Raw genomic sequence first — 26,204 nt, 5'->3', positions numbered from 1 at the left:
AAAGTGGCCATTTGGGGGTAATTTGCCTTCAAAAATTATCTTCACTAATTATTCGAACTAAAGTTTTCTGCAAACCATCAAAAATTTGTGCTAATGACGCGTTTTGTTTTACGAGAAACACATGGAGATAATGTTACCCTTGGAAGTTGTCATGGTCGAATTACCCATTAAAAAAAAAAAAAATAAATAATTTAGTATCTATATAACAGGCAATTCATCTTAAGGAAAAAAAAAAAACGAGAAACGGTTGGAAACTACCCCCTAAGGACGGGAAAAATAGATGGGGTTCATTTTATATAATATATATATATATATATATATATATATATATATATATATATATATATATATATATATATATATATATATATATATATATATATATATATATATATATATATATATATATATATATATATATACACACACACACACACACACACACACATACGTAGATGGGGACAATTCCCTCCAAAATCGAGCATTGCGTTCAAAAAATATAACAAGAGGCCGTTTCCCCCAACAAAATCTTGCCTAGAGGACGAGGTGCCTCCATAGTACACGTAAGTACGTACAACATACATCAGAGGTCAATGCCACTATCAAAACTTGCCAGTGTTCGGGAGGTAGATTCCAGTTTTGAGCTTGCTTAGGGTATTAAATAGTTTTCGAAATGATTTATTAAATAATTTTGTTTGTTATCTTGAACTTGTAGATGACACTGAGCTCTGCAGTGATTAGTGAACGACCTGCTGGTGGTCTTGATTCATATGAAGCAGATCCACGAAATAAAACTGCAATAGCTTAAAGCTCAGTAAAAAATGATAAATAAATAAATAAAATATGGAATAAAGTAAAAAAAAAAAAAAAAAGAAAGAAAGAAAGTAGGCCATAATAAAATCGAGGAAAAGAGCAAAGTTAATGGAATGAAGAAAAAAAAAGTATATAAGCAAGCTTAACAAAATAATGATATATAAAAACTAAACATCACACTGAAGCAGCAATAAAAGCAAAAGAGGCTACAATTAGACAGATCTGCAGATAAGAGTGTGGAGGAGCGGGACGGGGGCGAAGACGGTCCCCGCCTCTGTAGTCTCGGGGCGGCTCGCGGTGACAACTTGTCTGCCGTTTGAAAACATACCCTGAACATTGGCATTTCCTTGTCTCTCTCGCCATTTTCCGTCATAACCAAGGTACGCCCTAATACTAAACGACCCAGGGAACTTATAGGAAGGGCCATTACAGGGACTAGTGCAGTAGAACGGCGGCAAATGAGAGGTGTAAGGAAGGATGTTTCTTGGCTTAACATTTGGGTTTCGTCAGGTTTTGTAATAACTACTTTCTTGAGGCTTGTAATGAAGGTAGTGGAGGAATTACGTTTCCTGGAGTGTGTTATGCGTGCTGAAGGCAGAGTGGTTATCTTGGTAGAGTGGGCAGGTGTACATTAACTCGTAACTCCCTTATATGGCCTCCCTCCCCCCCCCCTCCCGTGCCTCACTCGTGTTATTGTTAGTGTGACCTGTGCTGCTTCTTCGGGCCTCTTCCTGTTATTGTTCTCTCTTCCTCTTCTTTGACCCTCTTCAACATTTGATATTCATGCACACAATTATAATAATTACTTTTCATTAAATTTACTTCTATTCTTTACAATTCCTAGGACAAATACCTCTACTTTTCACAAATTTCACATCCATTCAGTTGCCTTATTGAGCACACTCTTGGTTTGCACACGCTTGATTGTTTTTAGTCTTGGAGGAAATATTTAAAGTTAACAGAGCCACCAACTGTTAGAAAAGAGGAAATAATGTTAGTGGATTAGTAATTAGACTTCATTCATGACCAGTTAGCTACAACAGGCAGTATTGTAAACTGAATGCAGTCTTGTAGTGGTTGGCACCTAAAATCAAGTCAAGCTCCTGTTATGGTACTGAAAGAGTTATTTATTTATTTATTTATTTATTTATTTTTTTTTTGCTGCCTAATCAACTGAAATTCACAGACATTTACAATAGTGTTACACCCATAGCCTTCACAAGGGTGTTGGCAGCCATCACCCAGTAGAATGCAAATGGGTTTTGTGTTTGTAGGGGGGGTAGGCAGGCAGGCAGGCAGGCAGGCAGGCAGGCAGGCAGGCCACTCTTCCATTTTTCTGCATTGCCAGGCTTGTGAAAACAGTGTGGTTCTTCCCTCATCTTTATTACTGCCAGCACTGGGCACAGGTATAGCAGTGGGAGGAGGGGAGGTGGTGTGAGCACTTCGGCTGGTCCTGCCTGAAATGCCTGGCCCTGCACAGCTACCCCACTAGCTCACCTACTTCTGCACTGTATTTTACACACACACACACACACACACACAAATCCAACATCCAAATCATCCAAACCCCACACTTGTGACATTACAAACAAATCCTGATTGTTAGATTTACAGCTGAAATTATTGTTGTCTGCACATGACAATTTGATGGTATATAAGAGGCACGGGCATATAAGATGCACACTCATTTCAGCAGGGCATATTCAGGAAAAAAAAAAAAATAAATAATAATAATAGAAATGTATTTAAGGATGTAAGTTTAAAGCAAGTGACTGGTACAGCTGCACAAAAAAGTAAGCAATCTCAGTAGTAAAAAATATCCTACATGATTGAAGTAATAAAACAGAGGTAGTGGTCTAGTCACAGAGGTGAGGCGAAGAACCCAGCTGCTGAGATGTTAACAACACACTTGGCATGTCACTTAACAGGCTGTGTTTTCATTTTCAACATTTCCTTACATCATATTATGGTTGAAAATATGATGTAGCACCCTTGCCTATAATACAGTGGTGTAAATCTTTGGGTGTATGGATGAAGGAAATTTCAAAATTAAATGTACAGAAGACCTCACAGTTGCATATAAGAAACAGGATGATTTTTTGAGACATTTTTAGGAAAAAAGGTGTATCTTATATGCCATTAAATATGGAAGGTGCATTTACAGTATGCATCTGACAGGGTAGATGGATATATTTGCTGTATAACTAAAATTCACATCATCATTTACAATACAAAACATTTACAGTGTATTTCCTCTCCCACTCAGCACATCTGACATCCTTCCATTCACACACCCAAACACACACTCACTCCTTCCTTGCAACTTCATTTCACACTTAACACTAGCACATTCAACTTTTGTTCCCCTAACATTCTTCCAACTATCTTCCTTTTACCTGCATCCACACCACATCCACACACATTCAGAACTGCCACATGTAGTGTTCTTTGTCTGTTCTTAGGACACATATTTTCCAGAACCCATACAGGTGGGAATAAGAAAAATATTGCATGTATCATCAGGATTGTAAGTACTGTAACTTTACCTTCACCATTTTCTGCAGTGTCATTCTTGGTGGCCAGATGGAGTCTGCTGGATATGAGGAGAGTGCCGGATGCCGTCAGGCAATCCTGAGCAACAACCAGACCACCCAGACCATGTGAGTGTACCACTTGAGCTGAAGCCTGGCCAACAGTGCAGTAATCTATGGTCATCATTGATCAAGTAACATATCACAAGCACTCCTACTGTGCTTAGTGTTGTTTTCATTCACAAGCCCTCAGAACTGCTTACAATCTATTGAATGTCCAGTTTTGTAAGGAGATCTGAGGACCTGAGATGGAAGGAAATACAGAACACACTGGTAATGAATGTAGAATGTTAGTCAATTTTTTATTTTTAGTTTAACAAGGATTCTGTGCCATTAATAGGAAAAAATATCCATAATAACCCAACCAGTCATCAGTGTGGCTTTTGAAAATGGTCCTGATAAAAAAACCTTTAGTGTTTCAAAATACAGACCTGTATACCTGGAAGACAGGGGCTGGATTATGTGAAGGCTTTACTGATGATGAACCACAACAGCAGTGATGGTTATGATGACTTGCTGTCCATCTGTCATGCAGTTCGTTTGGTGCCAGTGAGGAGAGGTGGAGCAGCGTGGTGGTGGGGTCTGAGGTGCAGGTGGAGGTGGGTGCCACAAACCATACCTCCGGCTCCTCGGCAATCACCACCCGCAACATCAGCAACTACTCCTGGGACCACCATTACCTGTCTGGCAGCCTGGTGGCCCAGCACTCCTCAGGCAACTATGTGGCCTATGCCATCAGGGGTGAGTGGCAGCATAGTGGCTGCCTGGCATTTGGTTTCCTTTTTATACCTTTTGTGTTTCTTCTTCTTCTTCTTCTTCTTCTTCTTCTTCTTCTTCTTCTTCTTTGTCATCATCTTCTTTCTCATCTTCATCTTGTTTTTATTCTTATTCTTCTTTATGATTTTAATTATTTTACAGGAAATAGCAGCAAAACTTATTATCTGCTTAACATATTATGATAGGTTTGCATTTGAAACAGGTTGGTGTAATGGTAATGCATTTTTTAATATTGCAAGTCTTGATGAGTAAAGTTTCTTCAAGAGCAACAGGTAAATTATTTTGCATGAATTGTGCTTGTGGTAGAGCGTTCACTGATGGTCATATTCCCTGCATAGTTCGGACTGTATTTCCCATTTACCTCCACCTCAACTCCCCAGTGCTTCATGAATAGTCACTAACACCACCCATCTCCTCCTGCCCTGCAGCACCCCAGAAGACTAGTGGGATGGTGCGCATTATCAACAATAAGACTGGGGACCGTGGCCTCGTAAGGAACATCAGAGGGATGGTGCGGGATCTTGCTTTTGCCCACATCACCAACCGCATCATTCTGGCCTTTACTGACCAGTTTGGGACACTATATGTCTGTGAGGTCACAGACACTTCCACTGGCACTTCACTCAAGTAAGTTTATAGGGGTTGGGTTTATATAGGGTTGGGTGCACTGGGAGGTGAAGAAAGCAAAGGCCTTGCACTCACTCTTGCCTCTAACAACTCTTTCCATGATGTGCAGACTTTTTTGCAGTGGTGGGAGGTTTAGTACTCTGAAGTTCACCCTGTCAGTGTTCCATGCAAAAACGTAGCAGTGTCTGTGGTGCATAACATTGATGTGCATGCTACTAGTTTATCTGAATGTAAAATCTTCAAACACTTACTTCAGTAACAGAACATTACAGCCCTGTCAGTGATGGGATCTGAATAGATCCATTTTGCATTATAGTGATAAAAATCTTGAGTATTATAATTTGTTGTTAATTTTTAAAACTTAACCTCTTGTGATGTCTTTCCCTCAGCACTGAGATCCTGGTGGAGGTGGCCAGCACCAGCAGTGAGGCCAGTGACCACCACCGTGTGATCTGGTGCCCCTACATCCCTGATGAACAGGCTGGGGGAGAGGAGGGAGATGAGCCAGCTCACCTCCTGGTGCTGACTCATGGCCCTTGTGTAGGTCACCCTTCCTTATTCTGTTACTTCAGAGATGTGCTTTTTTGTTGCACTTGTTTGGAATTCTTATGAAAGAATAAGAATGTGGTTTGGTTGGTTAGGTTGTTGCTTAGGAGGCATTCTTAAAGTCATTCAGGTGACACAGAAAGGAGACATCTAGCCTTAGTGTCAGAAGTTAATTGCTCGAAGAGGTCAGGTGATATTGTTTGCTGTAATGTTAGATGCACTTGGTTGCAGGTAATGAAAGGCTAAGAAGTATTAGTGTGTCTGATAATGATTAAAATGTATCTGGCTGTCCTTTTGATAGTGATTCACAGGGCAGATATCCCTTTGAAGACTGGCATTACTGATATATTCTCATGTCCCCACAGGCTGAGATCTGGAACATCAGTGTGGTGCTGCGGGAGCACGGTGGAGGCCAGCTGCGGCGTGAGCAAGTTGCCTCGGGGTACCAGCTGATGGAGCAGCACTCAGCCCCCATCACTGATGCTGCCTTCAGTCCAGATGGGACAGCACTGGCCACTGCTGCACTTGATGGTTATGTCAAGTTCTTCCAGGTGAGACTAATGTGTGGTGGGAACTTAGAAAAGCAGAAAGAGGAGAAATAACCTTATAAATCAAAATTTTTCATAAAATTTTATTTGCATTATTTCATAATCTGGCATGCAGAGGCAGCTAGAATAGAGTTTGGACTTCCAAATTGCAGCACAGGGCAGAAGAGAAAATATTAATGATTTTTCTCATCTAAAACTTTTCACTTGTCGTAGTACATGATACCTTTGTTTTAGGACAGGTGGTGTCAAGCATGTGTTCTTTCTGGTACAGGTATACATGGCTGATGAAGAGAAATCACCACGCTGCCTACACCAATGGAACCCTCATGACGGGAAGCCCCTCTCAGCACTGTTTTTCCTGGATGACCACAAGCATCACAGTCCTGAGTAGGTTTGCTTCCCTGCAGTTTTCCTTTCCATGCCTGCTCTTTACTATCAAGCTCTGACTTTATTGTTATCTTGATGCAAATGTGCTCCATTTTCATTTATTTTTGCCTGATATTCCTAAGCTTTTGATGATCTTGAGGTTCCTTATGACTACTGCAAGTGTTCCTTTATCTTGTTTTGCTTGTAATGTTTCAATACAGTGTCCAAAAGAATATTGGATGGCAGGTCATGATTATGAGGGACTGATGCTGTTAGTAGGAAGAAATCTTTCAGATTCACTGCTCTAATCATTGCCATCATCAGCAGGTGACATATACTTCATTAAGACTATAAACTAATTATTTACAATTCTTACACTTGGTTTATTTTCAAGTAGTCACAAGCAACCTCTTGCCTGCCACAGTGTACAGTTCTGGAAGTATGCTGTCACGGGTGCCTGCAACAATTCTGAGCTGCGAGTGTGGTCCTGCGAGTCATGGCAGTGCCACCAGACACTACGCTTTGTGCCAGCACTGCAGGACCCTCCACAGACGCCCCTGATATTCAAAGCCACCATGGATCCCTCAGCCAACTTCCTGCTGCTCTCAGACATTCACCGCAGGGTAGGTGGCAAAGTGTAATGTGCACACCTGCCTGTGGTAATTCAATTTTTTTTACTTTTTATATTTTTATGTACTGTTTATGCAGTGAGTGGTTAAGATTAAGAGGAGAGCTGTGCCTAGAGTGATGGATTGCAGGCCTGGTATGTAGATTATTATAAAGATATCTTTATTTATCTTTGAAAGTAATGGTGATGACCTAAACATTTTCTTACAAAGGAGATTTCTGTTAGTCTGCAAAGAAAAAATAATAATTTGTTGTTTGTAGTTATAGAATTTGGAGACATTCTAGCTAATGTTCTGCTGAAAATTAATATTTCTTGATGCACTTGATGTTTTGAAGTTTACCAAAATATAATCTGTTATTACTGGTCATTTTATTTTATTTTATTTTTCATTTATTTATTTATTTTTAAGTAGAGGCATGGAGTTGGCAGGTTGATGCAAATAGTGGCATCATTGTTCTCTGTTTGAAATGACTAAAAGTGACATCTCCCATTTCAGGTGATGTATGTGGTGGTAGTGTACCAGGATGAAAACACTGGTGGAGGAGGGGGAGGAGGAGGAGGAGGAAATAGTATTAGTGGAGGTATTGGTGGAGGGAACTGCTGTGTGGGGAAGAGCAGTGGTGGTGGAGGGGTGGGGGGCAGTGCACAGCTGGTGTCGGTGTCGGAGCTGCCGGTGCAGTACCCAGCGCTGTTCCTCTCCATCACGGATGCAGCCTGGAAGCCTTACAAGCTGTGGAAACACGACCACATGCATGATGCTGCTCAGAATGCTCATGGTGAGGAGGCATGACACTGGTAGCCCTTTGTAAATTATTTATCTTGTGATGGGGCCATAGACATAGTCATTAATCATCCTTTACCAGGTATGAGCCTTTTAAAAACCATCAGTTCTTTCAGGTCAACAGTTGATTGTCTTTATTGTTCTATTTTGTTCATTTCTCTTGCTCTTTTCTCCTGGTGAGAAATCATTAGCTATCTTATTCTTGATGTACACCTTTCAGAAAGTATTAGTCCTTCAAGTCCTCTTACCTTTCATTTATGTTGCTTCTCTTCTGCATATTATTGGGTATATTTTGACTCATATACACTTTCTCTGAGGCTGAACAAGTAATATGATCAAAACATCCTGCATAGATTCCCAACTTTCTTGAGTATAATGAGATAAAAAAACCTGCTTTTCTACAGACGAGGAGGACATGGAGAGTCTGGACATGGTGGATGGCGTGGTGCTGCGCTGTGTTCTTATCAACACTGTGTCCCTGCAGGAGGCCACCCTCAGGTTCAAGCCAGATATCCCCCTCCCTGGGCCTCCCACACACCACCATGACCTCAGTGTGTCTCGGGACTCCATTGGTGAGTGGCAGCCAGCAGGGTAGAAATGTACAACTCTGCAGAGGAAAATGAGTAGCCATCTATTTTATTAACTTTATATTTTTCTTGCAAGTCCACTATTATTTTTGTTAGGGATTCATCTTTTCCATTTTTAGGTTTGAGTAGCTTAGTCTTAGCTCTCATTTAGTTACAGTTGTGTCCAGAAGCTCAAAAATTTTGTGATATTGATTTTTCTTTCTCTCCTTGGATGCCACTGAAGGAATGCTCAGATAGGATTTGTTTCCTGGTATATTTCCATCTATATCTAATGTCATATCCTTCCTATGATATAAGAGAGAGAGAGAGAGAGAGAGAGAGAGAGAGAGAGAAATTACTTTCATAGGTATTTGTGGTTGAATTTAATTAGTTGCATCATAAAGTGACAACTATATGAAGGGAGTATTGGTGGTGATATCTGGTGGTGGTGTTACATCCATGGCGTGGTGTCCTCAGATGTGCGTGATGGCTTGACAGACTTAAGCCTGAGTGCATCAGAGGTGGACACAAATGTAAGTAGAGAGAGGGAGGACAGGGAGGAAGAGCAACCACCTCCCCCTCCACCTCCTCCAGATGCTCTCACCTCCCCTCAGAGCTCCAGCCTCTCCTCTCAGCACAACACTCCAGCGTCCACCCAGGTTTGTATTTGAAATTTTTAGGATTTCATGTGACTTCTGTGGAGTTGAGAAGAATTTGTTTAGATTCTTTGTGTGTTAATTGTGTGAATATTGCTATTTGGCCTTTTGGATAAATTGAAAGTGTAGTATATATTCTTATCAGCTTAATTATGTTGTTATCTTCAGGTCATGGCTTGTTGAATTACAGTATTATTCTATCAGACCTGCCAAAGTTTATAATTCTGTATTTCATATTAAATGAAAAGATGTTCCTTTATCTAATTCCAACATAAGTAAGACTACCTGTAGGAGGATTCATATTTATACTGCTGTAATGCCCTGAAGGACTTAATGTGTTGTTAGCTGAGCAAAACATTGAACTGCATGAGTCTGACTGTATGATGAGTGTATTAATTTATTTGCCCACTACTTTCTTCTTTTCTTGGTTTCTTAGTTCTTGGTTGACATGCAGCTGCCATGTATGTAGAGAAGGGCATGTTACATATTCATATATAAATGTGTTTTCCTATTGCCTACAGCCTCCCATGAACCTGCTCACACCAGACTCCTTCAGCTCCCCCAGAAGGCCAGAGGATTCAGACCTTCCTGAGGAGGACAATGAGGAAGGCTCTGTGTCGAACAAGGTGAGCTGTAGGGATCTCAGTCTGTGCCCTTGTGATAGGCCTGGAAGACTGTGTCAACAGCACTCAGGGAATGGACTCCTGACCCTTGAATTATTCTACCTGAGTAATTGTCTGAATTTTGTGTTGTCTTGTTTGCTGGTTTTTATGTTATAGTTTAATTTTCTTTTTAAGTTAAGCTCATACAGCTACTTTTCCCATACAAGTTATTATCTTACCATCATTAGTCATCCTCTCAACGTGAAACCTACTATATCCATATTAGTCCTTTTTCTTATCTTTGTCATGCATTTTTCATATTCTGTCTACTCTTTGTCATGGCCATCTCCTGTCATGTGGGATGTTAACCTGATACACAGATATAGATTACTACTTTTCTTCCCATCATAGACACTATCTTTCCTTATCTTATCTCATTCTCCCTTATGTACCAGGTTACACCAAATAAGTTTGATGTGCCATATGCACCAGACTTTGAGAATGCCGCTTTGTCCCTGCTGCTGCGGTGTGGCTCAGGAACCCTCATGCCGAGCAGCGACTCAGAGAGCAGTAGCAGCCTCAAGATCCTTGGTTCTGTGGTGGCTGGGTCCTCCACTACTCCTCCAGCAACCTCTCTTCCCCCTCCCTCCACTACCCCTCATCCTGTCCCTCTGCAGGTAGGTACTAGTAGTCTCTTATGCACATACTATTAATTGTAATTGTCATAATCTCCTGACAAGTTAAATTGCAATCTTCCCTCTGTTCATGCTCCATATGATTGCAGTGTTGTGGTGCCTTCCCCCTTTTTTTTTAAATCAGTCTGTCAGTCCCTCTGTTCCTTAGGACTATTGAACAGTTGTGGCCAGATGAAAACTGAAATGAAAAGATCTGTGTGAACCTGTTGACTTGATAGTCTTATTGTGTTATCACTTTTGAAGTGTCTAATTAAGTGTGACTCACCAGGATCATGAAGTCCCCATTGCCACATCTGAGGTAGTGGTACCAAGTAGTGGGGGTGTGGGACGCACAGGAGCTAGCACCACCTCCTCCCCGTCCCTTGAGGTACAGCAGATACTACATTCCCAGAATGGTGAGGCTTCCCCTTTGGATCTTTTCACTTGCTGGTTTTGACTTGTAGTCTGAGAGAGTTTAATTATATTGTGTTCCCTTAGCCAGCTGGCTTCACACATAAAAAAACAGTGCCTAATATTCTGCTATCATGGAAAATGCTGTGTGGAAGTAGTGATGTCATAATCATCTCGTCATTTCTCAGTATCTCAGAGACATGTATTTTGTTGTCAAGTTTATGAGGTGTCTCTTGAAACTATATCTAATTAAGTTTATTATGTTGCTCAGGGAAGAGTGAGGAGTTTGCAGATGAGGATGACGAGGATCCAAGAACTAGGGATGAGGCAGGCATGGCAGAGGATGAAGAGGAGGGAGATGATGATGATGAAGAGGAGGAGGAGGAGGAGGAAGAAGGAGAAGAGGAAGAAGATGAGCCTGAAGCACACCGGCAACCTCCCTCCTCACATAGCCATCCACCACCACCACCACCACCAGACCACCAAGCCTTGCCTCAGCCTCCCTCCACATCCATCATCAAGCCCCCAACATCCTTGCCTCAACCACCTGCATCAGTCATGGTCAAACCAAAACCTCCCACATCCCTTCCCCAGCCACCAACACAACCCCCATCCTCCTTACCACAGCCCCCATCCTCCCTACCCCAACCTCCACTGCCCTTACCAGAGCAGTCTCCTCCCTTAGTCTCAAAGACACCAACATCTGTGCAGCAGTCCTCTCCTTCCTCGCTGTCACGGCCGCCAGCATCATCCTTACCACAGGTGCCTCCCTCATCCCTGCCACAGAGCTTGCCCTCATCTCTCCCTCAGCCGGTCTCCTCTGTACCCCAGCCTCTGAACACCCTGGCTCAACTGACTCAGAAGCAGGCAGGTCTGCATGGTCATGATGTGGAACTCCCCAAAGCCCCTACCCAGCCAGTTGATTTGTGAGTACACTGAACAAATTTCAAACAACTCATATTATGAAGTTCTAATGAAAAGATATTATATTGAATAGAAGAATAGGAGTTGGGGTTAAATGCATCAAAATAACATGTAGGTTATTGATATTGCCACATTGATCTCACCAAGCCTTTATCATCCTGGCAGGTTTGCATCAGTGCGGGGTCTCCCTACACAGCTGACATGTGCCCAGCTGGAGGCGGAGATCAAAGCTGGAACTGTTAGCCCAGAAACATCAACTTCTCCTGCTGCCATGACACACCAGAGGTAAACCTTTTCTACCCTGCCTTTGTGTGGTGTATCACATTGAGTCCTTCAGTAAACACAGTAGGAACTAGTGAGTTTGACTCAGTAAGCTTTGTTCTGTTACCAGTAATGTTCCTTTCTACAGCAACTCGGCACAGATCAAGAATGAACGAGCCTTCAACTCTGTAGGCCATCCATCAGAGTCCCCGGCTGCTGACCAACTCAATGGTCCTGTGACACCAGCGTGAGTCTCTCGTCATACACCATACAGGGCACCAGGGAAAAGCTATCCATTTGCCATGCTGTCAAACTTTTGTACTTCTGTTTTCTGTTGCTGTATTTGATCTGCAGTTATTTTAGAAAGAAAAAGGAGGTTATACAGTTTAGACCAGATTTTCCTGTTTGCAATATTTTTTATTTTTTTATTTTATTTATTTATTTATTTATTTATTTATTTATTTATTTATTTATTTATTATTATTTTTTTAATATGTACCAGAGTGTGATCCTTAGTATTGGAGTAAAGTGTCATTATTTTTGTTCTCAAATTTGATTCTGTGATGTGTTTGCAGGGTGACGCCTGATGATGTGGCTCAGCTGCGCACACTGATGATGGGCTGTGTGAGCATTAGCCGAGAGCAGGGCCAGGTAGCTGTCTCCCAGGTGCGCTCCCTTGCCTCCAAGATGGACAAGACACTCCATCACCTGACACAGTTGACCAAGCAGTAAGAGTCAGGAATTGTCTTCATTGCAGTGTTTTTTTTTCTCAATTCTTAAGTTTCTCTATGATTTCTTAATTGGATGCTATTTGTTTTCTCATTAACATAGTGTTGGTTAGATGCTACTTTTTCAGGCTGGTGGACAAAGATACTTGCAAAAGATTCCTTTAAGTTTAAGAGAATTCCATTCATACATTTTGTTCCGTTGGGTTGGAAACAGATCAGTGATGCATGGGATTAGTGTAGCATATCATGATGTTCCATTAGTTGTGAATGCAGGATAATTGGTAGACTGGATCTCTCTTTGATCAGGGTGGAGGAAGTGAAGTCAGCCCAGTCGCAGATTCAGATGGAGCTTCCTCGGGCACTGGCTGCTGCACTGCGGCCTGTGGTGGAGGGCACACTGAGGAATGAGCTGAGGACAGTGGTGCTTCCAGGTGAGACAGTGAGAGAGGAGAGGAGCAGATGACTGGTGACAATGTAAATAGCTGCTTTCTGTCATCACACAACCATCTGTTACTTCACTTGACTCACAAGTAACTGAAGGACATTATCCATTAATCTTCTGCCCTCCCAGACTCACTACTGTATTTGATGGCATATAAGATGCACCTTTTTTCATAGAAATGGCTCAAAAAATCATCCTGCATCTTATATTTGAATGTGAGATTTACACCACCATATTATAGGCGAGGGTTATATTTTCATCCATAATATGATGTAAGGAAATGTTGAAAATGAAAACACAGCCTGTTAAGTGACATGCCAAGTGTGTTGTTGACATCTCAGCAGCTGCATTCTTTGCCTCACCTCTGTGACTAGACCACTGCCTCTGTTTTATTACTGCAGTCATGTAGGATATTTTTTACCATTGTGATTGCTTGCCTTTTATTCAGCTATAATGCTAACTTGCTTTAAACCTTACATGCTTAAATACATAAAAAAAAAAAAAAAAAAAATCCTGAATATGCCCTGCTGAAATTGGTATGTGTCTTATATGCCCATGCCTCTTATATACCATCAAATACAGTAACTGCCTTTCCCAGGTGTGGTGAAGAGCTTGGAACCCCTCAGCTCTCATCTCACACAAGAGGTGCATTCACTTACGAAGAACAGTGAAGAGCAGGTCCTGGATGGCCTCACTAAAGTCATTCACTCGAGGGTAGGTCTGCTCTCTTATGCTGATTCCTCTTGTGATTTAGGTGAAAATGAGTGTGATGAGAAGTATTGATATATAAATTAGTTCAAGTATGAATGATTCAGAATATTGATATGGGAGGGAAACTACCTGTGAACTTAGTATTGATTAGAGGAATTCATGAAATGCTCTTGAATTTTGGTTAGCCTGAACAGAAAGTTATTTAATCTGATTCGTATTCAAGAAATATTAGGTCATTGCATTAATAAATACTCCCATTCCTTATTGTATTTTTAAATTTTTGAAGCATAATTATTATTTGTTTTGAATGATCAGTGTACAGTGCATCAATCTATCTCCCTCCAGTCTTTCATTGATGGCATCGTGGGATCTGTGGGGACAGCAGTGGCAGCGACCGTGCAAAGCTCCTGCCGTGACGCTTACAACAAGCTGCTGCTGCCTGGCCTCAATGCACTCACACAGCAGATCTTTGCACAAGTCAATGAGAACTTCAGCCGAGGCACTAGAGAGTGTGAGTTTAAGAAAATACAAGAATAGTTGTAATGGAAAGATTCATTGTCTTGAGTTTACCAGATTTGCCAGGCTTATGCATGCTTATGAGAAAAACTAATTCAAAAGGTTTAAAAAGAAGTAAGTGTTTCTTGAAAATTTATTAGGCTACAAAAAATTTCTGCCACAGATCTACAGAACCTGGAGAATGAGGTGCAGGGCGGGCGGACGGCAGTGCAGGAGAACATGGGCAAGGTGTCACAGTCCCTGACTTCAGCATGCAACTCTCTTTCCTCCCACTCCAAGTCTCTCCAAGACAATGTCAACAAGCTTGTGGCTCAGCAAAACACGTCAGTCCCTCACGTCCTTTTTTGCTCCTTGAATCTTATAAGCAGATGTTTATTGAGATGCTTGTTGAGAATAAACAAATGAAGAGTCAGAATGATTATATTAACTTTGTATTGCAGATATACATATATATATATATATATATATATATATATATATATATATATATATATATATATATATATATATATATATATATATATATATATATATATATATATATATATATATATATATATATATATATGATAATTACCAAGCTTTTCTAGTTGCTTCACCAAAGATTTTGCAATCAGATGTACATAAAGTTACTAGAATAGAACCATGAAATTTATGTTTTGTATATTGTGAAAATGAACATATGTACAGTAGGGTACATAACAACACACAGTCTTTATAATGTACAACTATAATAATGCACTTAAATTTTAATAAATATTTAATTGGAATAACAAACCAAAATTGGCATAACTAACTTGCCATTCATGTGAGCACTGAAATTTTAATGAAAATTTAATTGGAATAACGAACCAAAATTGGCAAGACAAATTTGTCATTCGTACTGGCACTGAAATTTTGATAAAATTTTTTTCTAAATAACAAACTAAAACTCGCAAGACAAACTCACTAGCTGTGTGAGCCTGTCTCTTCCTATCCTTTTTTCTTTCCTCTCTCTTCTTTTGTCTTGTCTCTAATCTCCCTTCCTGTCACCTCCCCTCCCCTTTATCTGTCAGAAATAATAAATGAGTGAGTGAGTGATACCTTGCTCCCCTCTCCCCCCATCTATTCATTTTCATGTCATTTTTACTTCATCTATTTTCATTCATTAGGGTATGTAGCAGCACAGTCATTATAACATATAACTGCAATAATGCACCAAAATTTTAATAAATATTTAATTAAAATAATGAACCTAAACTGGCATAATGAACTTGCCACTTGTGTGAACACTGAAATTTTAATAAAAAACTAATTGGAACAATGAACCAAAACTAGCAAGATGAACTTGCCATTCGTGTCGGCTCTGAAAATTTAATAAAAATTTTTCAGAATAACAAACTAAACTGCAAGACTAACTCACAAGCCATGTGAGCCTCTGCTCACCTATATGGCACCTGTCCCTTACTCCCTTTTTCCTTTCCTCTCCCTTCTTGCCTCATACCTGTGTGTCATCTCCCCTCCCCCTTATCTGTCAGAGATAAGAGATGGGAGTGAAACTCTCTCTTTTTTTATTATTATTATTAAACATAACGGAGAAGGCAGAGTGGGACGAGCGCAAGCGCTATAAGTTGCCAGATGACAACCCCCACCCACCTTGACCGTAGAAAGAAGAAAGGAAAAGCAATTAGCACAATAGTAGGATGAAATCAGAGCAGGAGGAGAAAATAGGTTAAACAATTATAAAGAACGCCTCAACGAACTGAGAATTATTAAAACTCACAAAAAAATTCAACAAAAAAAATCAACAATTCTGACTTATTTAATATATGTCAGACAACACGAGTAAATGTAGTATAACTACTTAAAACTTGATGGTATAAAATCACAGGTATAGTTACATAATTTATCACAGGTATAGCTGCAAAAGCAACCAGAGTTGCTTCCCACTTGGCTGTGGGAGCGTCTGTCATAAGCAGCTAGGACAGGGTAGACTGATGTCTGGGAATGGATTAATCCATTTTACATTGATTACTATGGGGAAACTAATTTCGGTTTTCAGGCATTTCAGATTTAAAACAGCATTCTGAAACTAATTAAATTCTAGAACTGAGGTTTCAATGTATAGGTCATGTTTACCTACTGTCAGCATCATGTGTATACATATAGTAAATCCCGCCTAAGTCAGAGCTCTCTCTCTCTCTCTCTCTCTCTCTCTCTCTCTCTCTCTCTCTCTCTCTCTCTCTCTCTCTCTCTCTCTCTCTCTCTCTCTCTCTCTCTCTCTCTCTCTCTCTCTCTCTCATTCATTTTATGTCATTTTCGCGTCATCATGTCTCCCTCTTTCTCGCTCTTGTACATGTAATTCCATTTTCTTTCTCAATCAGTCTCTATTTACCAATCCTTAGGGTTGTTCTTACTTTCACAGAGAGAGAGAGAGAGAGAGAGAGAGAGAGAGAGCTCTGACTTAGGCGGGATTTACTATATGTATACACATGATGCTGACAGTAGGTAAACATGACCTATACATTGAAACCTCAGTTCTAGAATTTAATTAGTTTCAGAATGCTGTTTTAAATCTGAAATGCCTGAAAACCGAAACTAGTTTCCCCATAGTAATCAATGTAAAATGGATTAATCCATTCCCAGACATCAGTCTACCCTGTCCTAGCTGCTTATGACAGACGCTCCCACAGCCAAGTTGGCTGCTTCACAACATTTCCAGCTAACAAATTATTTATCCTGAAAGGATGTATTTAATGAACTTAGTGACAGAGAACTTATCAGAAGATAGTGTGTAGGCCGTGCAGGCATTCTCTTAGTCACTCATCTAGTGTGGGAAGGAGCAAACCTTTTACCACCAAAATAAAGGTGATCATAACATTTAGACATCTTGCTGCTGGGAAAAGCTACTGAAAAAATGCAGTTGTTCAGTAGTGATGGTGCTAGGGGTCATCAAGAAGGCCACAGTTGGCTCGTGACAGCCCCTGAGTGGTGAAAACTGTTTGTTTACATCGAGACTTTTTGGCTGGATCACATTTACCATATTTCAAAGATTGAATTACTGTCTTACGTTCTGTCTCTCCTCCAAATATATAAAAATTAAGTAAATATTTATAGAATCCATAAATTAGTAATAAACAACAGCTTTGCTATATCTTTTAATATTTAAAATCAAGTAACTTTGTTCCAGAACTGTATTACGGTACAGCAACAGAAGCAATAATGAATTCAGAACTTTGTTTGAAAACCGATTTGTTAGAAAAGAGAGGCATTCAGTAACCGAGATTCCATTGTACTTGTCAAAGCAGTGCGAAACTCAGGATAGTAAGAATTTAGAATTATGCACGAAACTTGGAAGGGCACTGTATGTATTTGTTGTGTTATCTCAAATTTAGTTGTGTAAATGTGCTCATTTTGATTTTTTTTTTTTTTTTTTTTTTTGTAGATTTTTATTTTTTTATTACTTTCTGGTTTTCTGGAACCAATTATTTTTTCCCATAGGTTCTTCAGTTGCCATAATGCACATTTGCCATAATGAATGCTATATTGGAACTTCTCAAGTTCATTGTCATGTTGCCTACTATATATATATATATATATATATATATATATATATATATATATATATATATATATATATATATATATATATATATATATATATATATATATATATATATATATATATATATATATATATATATATATATATTTCAGTGTTGAAATTTTTGTCATGAGCATTTAGCATTATGTATATCTAAACATTGATTTTTGTCAATTAACAGTTTCATCACACCACACACCACCTAAAGTGAGCTTCATCACACCAGTACTGATCAACAGAATCTCTAAACCCAGATTGCATCAATCATAGCTTCCCTCTGCCCAATCCCCTAGGTTGTCTGACGCCCTTACTGAGAGGATACGAGGGCTGGTGCGAGAGGAGGTGACCCATGTCCTGCAGGAGCATCAGGCCAATCTGGACGCTCGCAGCCGTGCCCACACTCCAGGCCCCACACCCCATGCCCACAACCCAAAAGTGGCTCAGCAGCAAGTGCAGGGTCTCATTTCCCAGGGACAGTTCAACACTGCCTTCAAGCAGGTAAGGAGGAGGAAGAGACAGGAATGGAATGGTGTAGAGTAGAAATGAGAAATGTAAAAAGAAGGGAATAAGGTAGGAGAGAATAAGGTAGGAGAGATAAGGATGGTAAATGTAGGAGTAAAAAGAGAAATGTAAAAAGAAGGGAATGAGATATGGGATATAAGGATGGTAAATATAGGAGTAGAAAAGAGAAATGTAAAAAGAAGGGAACGAGGTAGGAGAAATAAGGGTGGTAAAAAGTAGGCAAGAGAACAAGAAGAAGCAGAGGGATATGTCAGGAGGTGGCAGGGATATAAGGAGTAATGCACAAGTTGGGTAGAATTCCTGCCTTTCCATCAGAACTGATATGAAAACTTTGTATAAAATGAATATTATGAAATTGTTAAAAGATATTAGCTAAAGGGGATGTGGAAAGACAGGGTATTAAATACATTTAAAATTAAGAAAAGGCCTGGGGCATTCAGAAGTGAAGTGTGTGGACAGAAACAACCAGAGGCTTGTTTTTTTTGTATTTCAGGCTCTCTCTGCCTCTGACCTGAGCCTAGTCATGTTTGTCTGTGAACGTGTCAACCCACAGCAGGTGTTCAACATGACACCATGTCCTCTGAGTCAGGATGTGCTCCTCTCTCTTGTCAACCAACTCTCCCATGACCTCACTGTCTTTACTGACCTGAAACTCAAGTAAGTCACCTTTAGGATTACAATATTTATTCTTGCTATGACCTCCATTATCATGTCATAATCCTGCTTCTCATACTAAGCAAGGCATCACAGGTTCTTAATTTAATTTTACAAGTAGGTATGTGATGACCCTGTCACTTATGACAGTGTGGTCTATATTACTTTTATGTTATTAGCCTGGCTTGAAGTCATATTGGTAGTCATCCCTCAGACACAGGACAGAGAGTATGTGTCTGGTTCTTCTGTGTTGTAAAAGGTAACTAAAAGGGACTAAGCACAGGGACTTAGAATCCTTTCCTCTGTATGCTTATTCCTGTAATGAGGCAAGACATATAATGGGAGAGATGATTAGGGTCTTCTAAGCCATAATGCAGATGTATTGTCAAGGCAGCTCAGAACAGTTTACAAACAAGATCCAGTTTTGGGAGTCATTGATCTTGACTCATCATGAATTGAGAAGTCTGGAATGTGATTATTTGGGGAAAGCATTCCCTTCAAGTCTTATTGCAGGTGAATTGTATGTGTTTAATTACATCTTAGTTAAGTTCAGCTCCTTTCCAATCAAAAGTGTTGCTGGTTGATATGGATGCAGCTTATGCCCTACAGCCTTTCCATATAAGTGCTACTCTACTGCTTACCTGGCACCTCATCCTTGCCCTCAGGTACCTGGAGGAGGCCATCATGAACCTGGACTCCTCCCACCCAGTGACGCGGGAACACATGCGCTCTGTCTTGCAAGGGTTCCAGCGCAATATGAACATGTACCTCATGACTCACCCCAACAACAAAAAGGTCAAAATGCTGCTGATGGCTGTGAACCACTTGGTCACCTCATAGGCAGGTGCCATGGAGGACTGGTGAGGCTGTATATAGACAGGGATGAAGCAGAACAATGTACATAAGTATTTCTTCACCACATACAAATATAAGATGATATTAGCTATCTTGTTTGGTGCTGTGTGTGTGTGTGTGTGTGTGTGTGTGTGTGTGTGTGTGTGTGTGTGTGTGTGTCTGTGTGTGTGTGAGAGAGAGAGAGAGAGAGAGAGAGAGAGAGAGAGAGCAGAAAAAATAATAGGATTCTTGTGTGCCTGTGTTGCATGCTGCTGCACATGTTATAAGCAAAAATGTAAATATGATGCATTTTACCATGTACATAATATGAACCCTGATTCTGTCATAGAAAATCCTAATAACTAAATTCAGTTATTAGTTACTTATTCATTCTATTGAAATTTCAGTATGTTGCCGTCAATAATTTTGTGTGAAAGTGCTACATGATATGGCTTCTTAAGTTGTTTCTTTGATTTTTGCAGTTTACTTTTTGAGTTGTTAATATATGTAGGAATCATATTTACTTTGCTTGGAAGTTAGTAATTTCAAACCCCAAGTGATGTGCAAGTTCATTATAAGAGTGGCACTGAAGGCAGAGAGTGCAGGCTCACTGAGGGTGTGTACATCACGCAGTTTTTGTGGGTGTGTGGCTAATGTGTTTAGGAACGGCTTTGTAGTCTGTCTATTTGTCTTTGTCAATTTATCTCTCAATCCATTCATGTCTAACACATGTCTATTTATCTTTCTGTCAATCTATCTCTCTATCCATTCATTCTTAGGACCTGTTCCTAAGAATTGTCCCAAATAGATGACCGCAACTGGAGAGGCTCCACTCATTGTTGTCCTTGTATTCCCTCTCATTCACCTCACACCACTTTAACTCCCACCCTCTGCCATCCCATTACACTTGAGGTCATTATCTTGCATCCACTGTGTCTACAATATTCATGTATATTCTCATAGTCATCAGTCATCCAATTTTCTACAGTTCTGTCTTTGGCCGAAACATCTTTGGGTCATGCACTTGACTACGTCACCTAAACTACATTTCATTCCTTCTCCTTTATTGACACTAATCCTGTTAAACACACTCCTCTTACATTACATGGTACATCAGATTAATATTACCTTATTTCTTGTAACCTTACAACCTTAGTATAAGATCGGAGATAGTCCGTCCTTGGAAAAATTATTTTGTTTTGATATGGATGCTTTGTGATTTTTATTTCATTGCATACACCAGCTCTATTTTTTATTCATTTTTTATTTTATATATATATATATATATATATATATATATATATATATATATATATATATATATATATATATATATATATATATATATATATATATATATATTTTTTTTTTTTTTAAGGAATGTTGCCATGGAAAGTTGTAAATGTATTTTTCAAATAAGTTGTGTGATCTTCCACTGATCAGTCATGTACATACTGCAGCACCATTTCATATCCTGAATATGAATTTTCTTTCTTGCAATATTCTAAAATACGAGTCAATGATAGTTTATCCTTTTATTAGTTAATGGCTGATGGTGCTACGCCTGTCTTCTGACCTGCTTGCTTGTGTCGGTGGGAAAGGTATTGCTGGCATGCTTTCAGACTGTTGCTGTAAAGGTTTCATTCACCACAGGAAGTTGGGGCATGGAGATCATTTATTGCTGAAATTTGACCTGTCTCAGCAGTGTTGTTCTTACACCTGTCAGAGGAAGCAGTAGAAGGGCATGGTATTAATCTCAGAGGAAATACTAAAGATATCTATTTTTATGGTAATTTACTCCAGTAGAAAGTGGAGGATATGGACATGAAAGGAAATTTGTCCATGATGGAGTAATCAGCCTTGATCTGGGCTTACATGCAGTATTTTTAACTGAGTCTATGCATTGTGCAAAAACTAATATTATATTAGAAAGAATTCACATTATGATTTATTTAAGTTGTATTTATGATCAACTTTTAATGTATCAAAATTGTTTTGAAATTTTTTTCTAATATTGTAAGTGAAAGTGTTATTCAGATTGTGAATAATTGAGTTATCTGTTTCTGTTGTGAGGGAGGAAGAAGAGCATGTGGGCATGTCTTGATTATGGCATAAAATGGGGGAGGGATTAATAATTTGCTATCACCTTGCTATCACGAGAATACTGTAGGTGAGTGTAAGGAAGGAGGACTCTGAGAATACTGAATGGATAGTGTTCTTGCTGCATGGGAGCCTTGTGTGTCACTTCTAGGTGCCTGTCACTCAGTTGTGCAGTGGTTTCACTTGCCATGGCTTGGATCTTGTATGAAAGTACATTACATAGTTTTGGAAAGTGTTCGTGTCATGGAAGTTGGCTAAGAACTTGTAGAAAAGATATATAAAAAGTATTTGTGTAGAAGTTTTGTATTTTTATGTAAACTCAAGGTGAACTGTGACAGGAAGCATGGAGTGAACATTATATATATATATATATATATATATATATATATATATATATATATATATATATATATATATATATATATATATATATATATATATATATATATATATATATATATATATATATATATATATACACACACACACACACACACACACACACACACACACACACACACACACACACACACACACACACACACACACACATTAAATATGCTGTGGAAGGGGGACATCCTGGTTGTACACTCTTGCAGTTGCGTTGGGAAACTACTAACATCATGTTTCCTGCATGTCATGATGGGGCACTAAGAGATATACTGGGGAGACTGGGAGTCCCTACTCTGTATTCTTATTCCTACAATAAGACAAGCCATGATGTCTTGTTTTGGCCACTGCTCCTGAAAGGAAAGGTCAGTCTTGTACGTATATGGACTTGTATTTCTGAAATTACTTTCAGTACTTTTTATGTTGATTCAACTTGTGTACTGAGCCAAGGTGTTTTATAGGAGTTTTGTTTGAGTGTTTGTGGGTGAGTGGCATACCTACAGTGAGTGTGGTGTACATATTTCAAAGACATGGTGTGAAGGACTGTCTTTTTGCCTTAGGGATGTGAGTGAGAGCAGAGTTGGGTGGGGGGAGGGTCAGCAGGAGCCAATCCCCCATGAAAGGTTTACACTAGTTCTAAGTATTCAGATAGATGAAAAAGTAGGCATCTTCACTTGGGAACAGGAACTAATATGGCAAAATGTTAACTTTTGTGGTGTTTATATGGAGAATTTGTCAATGGGTTTGCATTTCAAACTTTAAAGTATTGTTTCCCTATTAGACTTACATGCATGTTTGTGTCTCCTGTAATAATGATTAGGCTGATCCACAAGCTGTGTGTATTGTGTTCCATATTTCACACTCTTAAGTATCTACATACACTAATTAATTTTGTATTAGGAATGGTCTATTTTATTTTTGTACAAAACTCCTGTGTTTATGCATACAAACCTTTTTCTAGAGATGGAGAGGCAATTTTATGAGAATCTTGTACTTTGTTTGGTGATGTGCATGAGATGGTTAGCCCAAAATGTGATATTAGCTTATGGTATTAGAGGCACCACCACCACCACCACTATCATCATCATCATCATCATCATCATCATCATCATCATCATCATCATCATCATCGTCATCATAACTTGGATTTGTCCGGCAGTGTCCTGTAAGAAGAGTTCTGTGAATCATGTGTGTCACCAGAACATCTATATTACTTTTTTTTTGTCATTATTTTTATGTTCATTATTTGTTTTTGCATTGTATTATGAGGTGGATGGGGAAAGAAGTTGGTGTTACTGTGGCCTGTGTGTCTTCTTAGCCAAACTTTGCTCTCAAGTTATTCTTATTAGGATATTCTCATGATAGTGGTTTTGGAAATTTAATTCCTTTGTGTCACATTAAAAAAAAAATCTTTCATTCTTGCAATTGTTTGGATATGTAATTGTATTTTTAGTTTTATGAATAAATTAATTATTTAATGTTAAATATTTTTCTGGTCTCCCATATCACTGGTATCAAAAGTGAACATCTAGGGACAGATAGCGCTGGGAGAGCCATCGCAAATGGCGCAAATCTATACGTCAAGTGGCGCGTGGAAGTACGCATGAGTGCCAAATACAAAGGGCAGGCCTGACGGCATGTTTTGCTGGCAGGGACAGATGTATTCATTGTATGCAGTGGCGGAGCTGGACAAATCAACTTAGGCGCCCCCTACTTCCCCTCGCCAACAGAAATTAACATTTATTTAAGTGGTTATCAAGACAATCAAAATTATACCAGCAAACTATTACAGATGGTACAGTACAAACAAACCGCACAGAAATCAGTGTTAGTGGGTGTTACATGCCACCGCCATGGTGGTGCCGCCCTCTGGGAGAATGCCCATGTCACCCTGGGCAAGATCTTCCCTTGATTGTGTCGTCATTTGCTACTTGGAACTTGGAAGTGTTTTGATTTGAGCTGTATCAAATCAATGGTTTATTGTACCAGTATGTTTGAGACCTGCTCGATCGGAAGCAAGGAAACCAATCTCGTGACTTGCCTCTATACTTGGGACGGTCACAACCTCCCACACGCCTGTTTGTTGTCCCCCTGATACTACAGCGCAAATCCTTGGCGATAACTTAGACATTCTACACGAGAACTGTGGTTCAGATGACGACCGTTGCTATATTGCAGGGGTTCTGAACCTTTTGCAAGATGGGCCCCCCAAAGCTGGTTCATTGCCGTTGGTCCCCCCCTCCTCCCTGTGCCACCCACTCAACCCCTTCTCCAACTATGCCACCACAGACAGACATACATACATACATACAGATAGATAGATAGATAAATAGATAGATAAATAGATAGATAGATAGATAGCCCTTGCTGCATCTTTGTACTACTAGCCAATGAGTCCGTGATTTTCCGTGATTTTTTTTTCCCCTCTCGTCCTGTGCTCGCGCTGCCCCGGTTGAGAACTACTGCTAAAGTGCATCTAGAGCCTGTGAAACGATCTACTGCTTGACCTGCTGCCTGCACTGCAATACCATCTTGACAAGCATGGCATTCGCAGAATGTAATGTAAGACATTACTTTAACCTCTGTTGATTGTCATTTCCCATTCGTCTGCTACTAAAGTAGGTGGTTTAAAATTTTGTGATGTAATGTTAAAATTATATACGCTGGTTTGAATGAAAGGAGGAGACGTGCTTGTTACATTATTGTTTAAGTGGGAGGCGCGCAAGTGGTACTGTTACGCCATCGCCAGCAAGGTAAGAGGCGAGGATGGACTGTGTATAGCGCACAGACACGAAACCAGACAAAATCTTTCCCTAGGTTCGTCTCACATTCCAACCCTCATTATTTCAGTAAGACTCAGGAGAGAATACACCAAACATGAGTTTTTTGTATAATTAGATATATAGAGAACATCTACACCTAATATCCTTAACTTAATACATGGAAAACACAAAACACCATCACCATTACTCGCGATTCACGCAGTCACGCCTAAACTCGGTATCACCAACTGCCAACAGGTTTCACAGGTACAACTTGGTAAAGCAATTTACCACCAATATAATCCTAATCCAGTTACAAGTACACAAAATGCTAAATAACTAGATAGAAAAACCCCAACCAGATCCGACACTTGAGCAAACTTAACATACAACACCTTACAGTAAGTCCCGCCCTCGGTGCGGGGAGCACAATCTGCACCACCACCACCACCACCAGCGGTTCCGCCGATCTGCTTCTCTCAGCCAAAACCGTCAGGCGTACCTGGAAGATATCAAAGTTTCCAATTCCCATATTAAATACACCAAATTAATTCCACCACGGCAGTTCCCCACTAAACACAATAACAGTCATTATCCACAATTAATTGTTACTTTCCTCTAAGGGCAGTTACCTGGTACCTCGAAAATCATAATTATATTTACAATAAGCCTTAAGGTAGTTCCCTATCACAGTATGTAGAGAGAGAGAGAGAGAGAGAGAGAGAGAGAGAGAGAGAGAGACCACTAGATTACGCTCCCCCCCCCACAAACACACACACTGATAAGTTTATCTAGATTTTACTAACCTCGTTACACCGTAGTACTCTCAAATCTTTCACCGTCCTATAACTGTGTGTGTGTTTTCTTTGAATGTCTTGTGATGTTAGTATGTGTGTGTGTGTGTGTGTGTGTGTGTGTGTGAACAATAAATATGGTGCAGCATCCCAGCGACGTACGAAGCAGCGCTGGCTGAGCTGAGCGGAGCCTCACACTGGTCTCTGGGAGCCTCCGAGTCCGACCTCGTAGCCGCCAGTCTGGTATTGATCAGCACGGGGTTGAGGCGACGCCGCTCCTCCCGCTTCCTTTGATTCAAGTGGCGGCCTTGTTCTTTCCTCAGACACGCTTGGTGGATGCCACGCTGCTTCCTCTCTGCTATCTCTGCCACTCTCGAGATAGAAGGTCCTGCTGGCG

The 26,204-nt window shown here is 39.9% G+C and overlaps 1 protein-coding gene and 1 long non-coding RNA gene across 3 annotated transcripts; one reads left to right on the top strand and one right to left on the bottom strand.

Annotated features, from left to right (window-relative positions):
* Nucleotides 1–1,034: 1,034 nt before the first annotated feature.
* LOC135110235 (enhancer of mRNA-decapping protein 4-like) lies at nt 1,035–23,730 on the top strand. The gene is made up of 25 exons (XM_064022348.1): nt 1,035–1,193; nt 3,378–3,473; nt 3,940–4,145; nt 4,610–4,808; nt 5,198–5,348; nt 5,720–5,905; nt 6,174–6,289; nt 6,693–6,891; nt 7,393–7,672; nt 8,082–8,249; nt 8,721–8,902; nt 9,421–9,525; nt 9,957–10,178; nt 10,465–10,591; nt 10,858–11,512; nt 11,676–11,795; nt 11,920–12,018; nt 12,347–12,499; nt 12,806–12,930; nt 13,540–13,655; nt 13,998–14,163; nt 14,332–14,491; nt 18,045–18,249; nt 18,767–18,930; nt 19,593–23,730. The coding sequence occupies exons 2-25, from the start codon at nt 3,397–3,399 to the stop codon at nt 19,765–19,767; spliced, it is 4,356 nt and encodes a 1,451-aa protein (XP_063878418.1). The 5' UTR covers nt 1,035–1,193; nt 3,378–3,396; the 3' UTR covers nt 19,768–23,730.
* Nucleotides 21,097–25,970, bottom strand: LOC135110237 (uncharacterized). 2 transcript variants are annotated; one of them, XR_010273161.1, is made up of 4 exons: nt 25,820–25,970; nt 25,409–25,515; nt 23,203–23,414; nt 21,097–21,480 (listed from the first exon to the last, which is right to left on the bottom strand). It is a non-coding gene; the product is annotated as an uncharacterized LOC135110237 (long non-coding RNA). The 2 variants fall into 2 exon arrangements; XR_010273160.1 differs by having other exon boundaries at nt 21,342–21,480; nt 25,414–25,515; nt 25,820–25,963.
* Between the last annotated feature and the right edge of the window lie 234 nt (nt 25,971–26,204).

Source organism: Scylla paramamosain, chromosome 20 (genome assembly GCF_035594125.1).
Source record: "Scylla paramamosain isolate STU-SP2022 chromosome 20, ASM3559412v1, whole genome shotgun sequence".
NCBI classification, from domain to species: Eukaryota; Metazoa; Arthropoda; class Malacostraca; order Decapoda; family Portunidae; genus Scylla; species Scylla paramamosain.
The sequence above is the reverse complement of the archived record's forward strand: the minus strand, read 5'-3'. Positions and strand labels throughout refer to the sequence as shown.